Source organism: Channa argus, chromosome 11 (genome assembly GCF_033026475.1).
Source record: "Channa argus isolate prfri chromosome 11, Channa argus male v1.0, whole genome shotgun sequence".
Classification (NCBI taxonomy): Eukaryota; Metazoa; Chordata; class Actinopteri; order Anabantiformes; family Channidae; genus Channa; species Channa argus.
The window spans coordinates 13,599,301-13,605,082 of NC_090207.1; the positions used below are offsets into that span (position 1 = coordinate 13,599,301).

General features: G+C 36.4%; 1 protein-coding gene across 1 annotated transcript; it reads right to left on the reverse strand.

Annotated features, from left to right (window-relative positions):
- Positions 1–838: 838 nt before the first annotated feature.
- LOC137135867 (hydroxycarboxylic acid receptor 2-like) lies at positions 839–2,022 on the reverse strand. The gene has a single exon (XM_067520569.1). It carries the CDS (start codon positions 2,020–2,022, stop codon positions 1,051–1,053), a length of 972 nt encoding a protein of 323 aa, XP_067376670.1. The 3' UTR covers positions 839–1,050.
- Between the last annotated feature and the right edge of the window lie 3,760 nt (positions 2,023–5,782).

The following is a 5,782-nucleotide window of genomic DNA, read 5'->3' on the forward strand; positions in this document are numbered from 1 at the left end:
TATTGGTAATCGTGTTTTAAATAGGCTGTGAGACACCAAACAGCAGCAGCTGCTAAAACTGCAGATGTAGTCGTATACAAATCACGGTTGAGTTCTACACTGTTTGCTTATTCATGTGTATCAAGTGAAGAAGACTTTCATGTTGCATTGAAGATTTCCTTTATACAAGAAATTGTTTAATTGGATATGTAAGATAGGGTCATATAAGAAGGTAATTTGGAGGAGGATAAAAGTCCATTTAGTGCACACTGTATATTAATATGTTATATTATATTACATTACACAGCCAAAGCATTTCTGTCATGCTGTAAAACCAGGGCGGAAGTATTTAAATATGAACTTAAATGTGTTTAGTCTACATGTAAAGCCAGAGAAACACTTCAGGAAAGAAGTAATTATTTACTGTTTGATTAGACAGGGAGAATATATTATGAACCAATGGGAAGCATTTGAAGTGTAAAATCATCTTTATATAGTACAACATGGTACAAAAAAGCTGTAAAACATTATTGTTTCATAGCTTTTTCACTAAAACAATAAAATTTCATATGAAGTATGAAAAAGCAGTGAACTTAAATAACAAGGTATGGTTTGCAAAAGTACCGTATTTCACAATCATTAAGATGTCTTGATATCTAGAAAACAGTTACTACATACAAATAGCATATTTGAAACAAAACATTTTAACTTAAAGGAAGAAATTATAGATTCTTTGCAAATATCATCTTAGTTCATACATTCAGCAGGTTTGGTGCCACAAGTTTGTATATAATCTATGACAGGTTAACAAATATTTTGCTGACTTTACTCTTCTCCACCTTTGCAATGGTGACAATTGTTCAACATAGTCTCACTTGAACATATGTTATGACAGAGATGATGTGCAAAAGCAATTCTTGTGAAAACGTGCAGACAGTATATAATTATAAGAAAAGCAAAAATAATATCTTAGTGACTAGGTGAGTCAAATGAGAATACCAAGAAAATGTGTCATTTTTAATGCGAATTGTAGCTACAGAGCTGCAGCTTTTTCCTTGATTTTGTTTGTGATCACAGCTGGCTGAGTGACTGGGAGCCTGTTTCTCGAGTTTTCTTCTCTGTACTTTCAACAGTGTCTGCTTGGGATAGATGAAGAGCTTTCCTGCAGATGTTCTTAAAGGCAGGGCTGGAGAAGTAGTAGACCACAGGATCCAGTGCACTGTTGAGATAGGTGAGGCAAATGGTGATGTAAAATGTGGTGGTCAGGTCCTCTAGGGCAGAACAGATTTCAGAACTGTTTTTGTGGGCTACGCTAGTTTTCTTGATCCAAATCAGCAGCTGTGTGATGTTGCTTGGAAGAAAGCAAATGGAGAAGACTAGCACCACTACCGAGATGAAGAACAGAGCCTTTTTGATCTTGGCATGCTGAGCCAGCTGTCTCCCTCTCAGGTGGATAATGATGTGGACTGTGCAGTAAAGAATCACAATCAGAGGCATGTAGAAGGAAAACAGAAATGCAAACTTATGCCAGATCATATCATCTTTAGGCAAAGTGTCAACCATGAAGCTCTCACAGTAAGTCGAGTTGGCAGGTTTTAATGAAAGGATATGAGCAGTCATTGAAATGGTGAGGAGCCATAGTCCAAGTGCTCCCAAAAACGCTTTAGAGACACTCAAAGAGTTGATGCGGTGATGGGGATGCACCACACGCATGTACCTATCCACAGCAATAGCCATCAAAAAGAAGGCACTTCCACTGCGATTCAGTGCCAACATGAAGAGGCAGATGTTGCAAAGAGCATTTCCAAATATCCACTTGATTCCAGAGATGTAGTAACTAGCACGCAAAGGCAAAGCCACATTGAGCAGAAAATCAGCCATTGCGAGGTTAAAGAGTAAGACTGTGCTGCTCTTCCAGGGCTTCATGTGGAAGCAGAAGATCCAGAGCGCCAGACCATTTCCAAGGAAACCAAAAATAAACTCTGTCACCAACAACGGAGGGAGAACACTGATCAGAAGTGTTCCATTGAAAAAGCATTGCATGTTGAGCTACGTGCTGTCTGACTGGATGCAGAGCAAGCAAGTAACTCCCTTTAGTAAAGTCTGCATTATTTAAAGAGAACCACTTAAAAAAAAGTGTTAGCTGTTATGATCTACACAGGAAGCCTGGGCTTCTGCTTTCCCATCAAACATGAACAAACAAAACGTGTTAACTCTGTTACCCAAATATACCCAATTTCTTTAAAAGAATGACCTCAGACGTGTTAACAGGTAAACAGAACACTTTTTGTTTGTGAAACCTAAGTGGCATTAGAAAGCTTTTCACAAAGCCAATTCATAGAGACTGTTTTGCAGAGCTGACAATTGACTGTGCTTATTCTTTAATAACAATTATTTACTCTCATTCTTGGCTAAAAGTTTTATTTTTGCACTGGAAAGTGTCAAGATTAAAAGTGATTTTTGCTTCTTTATGATTTCCAGATTGTGATGCTACAGATTTTTTAAATGTATAAATTAGGTCATCTAAGAATAACAACCAGCAATAAAGTATAAAATGTTTTTTGGGTTTTTTTTTACTTTTCATTCAAGTATTCAGTTTTGGTGTACAGAGATAACCTATTCTATGAGTTTCACATCTGATGTGACATGAGAAACTGCAGAAGCTGCTAAAAGCCACAGGATATTAAACCACAATTCTGTGGCTTAAAAAAAAACACCTCAGTGCATCATAAAGGCTTCTGTATAACTTTAGAGAAAACAAATACATGTTCCAGAGCAAATATTTGGTACTGAAATCAACAAATTCAACAATCAACAATCAACATTTATTGCAACAACATAAACAAAATTACCTTCATACTCATCCTCACCAACAGCAAAGCCTGGTTGTAGCAGCATCCTCCTGATGATGATGATTCATTGCAGCAAAAACATTTGAACAGTTTTCAAAAACTGTATTTTAATAGGGGGGTCGTTAAGGTATTACAGTATAGCAGCAGCTCTTAGAGACGTATGAATTAACAACCAGTTTTCAGTTTCTTTTTGATGATTCAAATAGAATGTGTGAAGTGAAATGAAATGGCAATTCTTTCTAAATGTCAGTGAAAATGTGTAGAAAGTATCTTTGTGACATGTGACTTCTAATGATTAGTTTTTATAGACAGCAAAGACGTGCTGGCAGGAACCTTCTATTAAATTAGAAGCGGTTAATTAAAGTATGTCCTTAAAAGCAAGAGGGAGGTTTGTGTGTTGCTAACTTTGTGTGTGTACATTATCTTTCACTATCAGGTATCTTTACAACTGAGGTAGATAAAAGTAAACAAATGTTAACCCTACAAAATATGAAGCATTGTTGGACTAAACTATCATTCTGCGGAAATGTGTGGATACAAATTTATGCATGTGCTTTTAAAAAAAAGTAGTTTTATACTGTGTATATACTATATATAGAATGTGGTACGTGATTGTGGTGTCAGCACATGACAATGGTTAGCACTGGTGTGAGCTGTACTTTGGTTTCCTGCACGGTTAATGAGTTTGAGACTGAAGGTAAAAAGTTGTATGTCTTTGTGTAATAAACGGTTGATTTTGTGTGTTTATCAGAAGCAGAGGGTCTAAAGCTTGTTATTATTGGGTTTGTATTATAGAAATTATTTCATATTCACTATTCTGTCTTTGAGTTGTTGTGCTGGTGTTTTTGAAATGATAAAAAGTATGTAAGAGAGAGAATTATTTGTTTTAAACTTTCAATATCAAATATTTTAAATATGATATATGCTAACTTTTAATTAATCCATGCAATAAATTATTTAGTTTTAACACTACATATAAGGTGCCATGGCAAAAATGACAATATCTGGTCTTAGACACCTCAAGTGTAATAAATAAAAAAGCTTCAACATCCAGGATGTCTTTTAGGGTTTTATTACCTTGCAAGTGAGAAGTTTATCAACAGAGTTTCAAGTCTCCATCCTAAGCAGCGCTGAACTTCATATATCAAACATTAGTTTTATATCTTTCTGTTGCTGGGCAGAACATTCTCCACCCACAAGCTACTGCCCCCAGCCTTTTTCTCCTTTTATGGTATCCTTTCCCCTTTCAGTACTTTGATAAGCACATGTGAACATGGAGTGACTGTGTCACTACAGTGTGGGATAGTTTGCTGTTAGACATAACTGACCTTGGAGCAATTCTGCAAACACTTCAAGACAAAACATTTATATTAGACAAAGACAAAGGCACTGTTTTTGTGTGACATAGACATCACTGGGGTAGAAAGAATCTATGTACAGGTCCACATCAGGTTACAAAAAAAACAATATTCTTTGCAGATCTTATGTTAATGAGGGCCATCTGATGACTCATAGCACGCTCTGTGCTTGCATAATTAGACCTCTTATACATGGTATAAAATAATATCTGCAAAATGCAAGAATTGCATGCACAACAAGTTCAGAAGTAAGCAAAGACAATATAACAGGTTTCCATTTACCAAATATCTGGTCAATCTAACCAGTTTTTACACCAAAGTTTGGGCAAGACACTTCCATCAGGTGTAGTATTATGAGGAATAACATGAGACTCCAAACGCTTTTTTCTTTGTCTGATATGTGTAATTAATCTATGTACATTTTTTCATCAAAATTAATGATAGTAGTGCGGTGTCATGCTCAATTCCCACCTTCACACGTGACACAAACATCACCTGTGTGCACATTCCTGTCCAGTTCTGGGGTAGAGTCTGTTGTGGTTTTCCTCCGCAGATCCACCATGTGTCTGTCAAAGCATGTGTTTTACTTGTCCAGTTTACTGTGGCACGATTAAATCAGCAGTATCAGGTGCACAGATACTGATAGGGAATTTGTTGAACACATGTTAAAACATATGAATAACTCTATCCAAGGAGACCTACTTCTTCATACCAATTTCGTTATGAGTACATGACAGTCATAACAACACAATATCTCTTCTCTCAATTTGGTATCAACTCAATGAAATCACTCATCACATGATCAAATGGTTTGTCAGATGGAGGATATGCTCCCTGTGACATTAGTAATGTCACACAGATAAAGCAAGATAATGCCAATGATACACACTCTTTGGTAAACTATTGTTGCCGTAATAAATCAACATTCCCCCTTTTTGCCACTTAGTTTAACCTGTGTGTCAAGTTTATCAGTGGTTAGGAAGACTTTTTGAACTTTTCTCAGAGGTAGAACATTGTGGCACAGCAGTGATGATATAATTTCTGTGTATGTTGAACATGTGAGTGTAGGTGTGTTAGAGATACATCCTGTTTGGCAGCTTTGTTAGCTACAGCATACACCTTCGGGTTTCCTGCCCAAACTAAGTCAGCGTTTTTAGAAATACATTTACATTAAGCTATGAATCAGCATTATTAATTTAAAAATATGATTGTTAATATATTTCTTAAACTCTGTTTGTCCAGAGTGTTCCAGATTCAAACATCAAGTTATGTAACAAAAGCAAAATTTTCTTGGTTTTCTCCAGTGGTGGGATTGTACAATGCAGAACCATTTGGAGAAAGTAACACTGTAACTAGGTAAAGAACATTACATCGATTAACAGTTACATTATACGTGTCAAGTGACACTTTAAAGTATCTCAGGCATCTCGCTGAAGAAAGGCGCTGGAAGATGTCCCTGGGAGATGAGAGAGATTGCATAAGGAACCAAAAGAGTTAGATCAGTCTGAGGAACACTTTTTCTGGATCTCATGGCGGCTTTCAACTGTTACAGTTTGCAGGTGTCATGGTAATCCAACATATGCAGGGTCCATC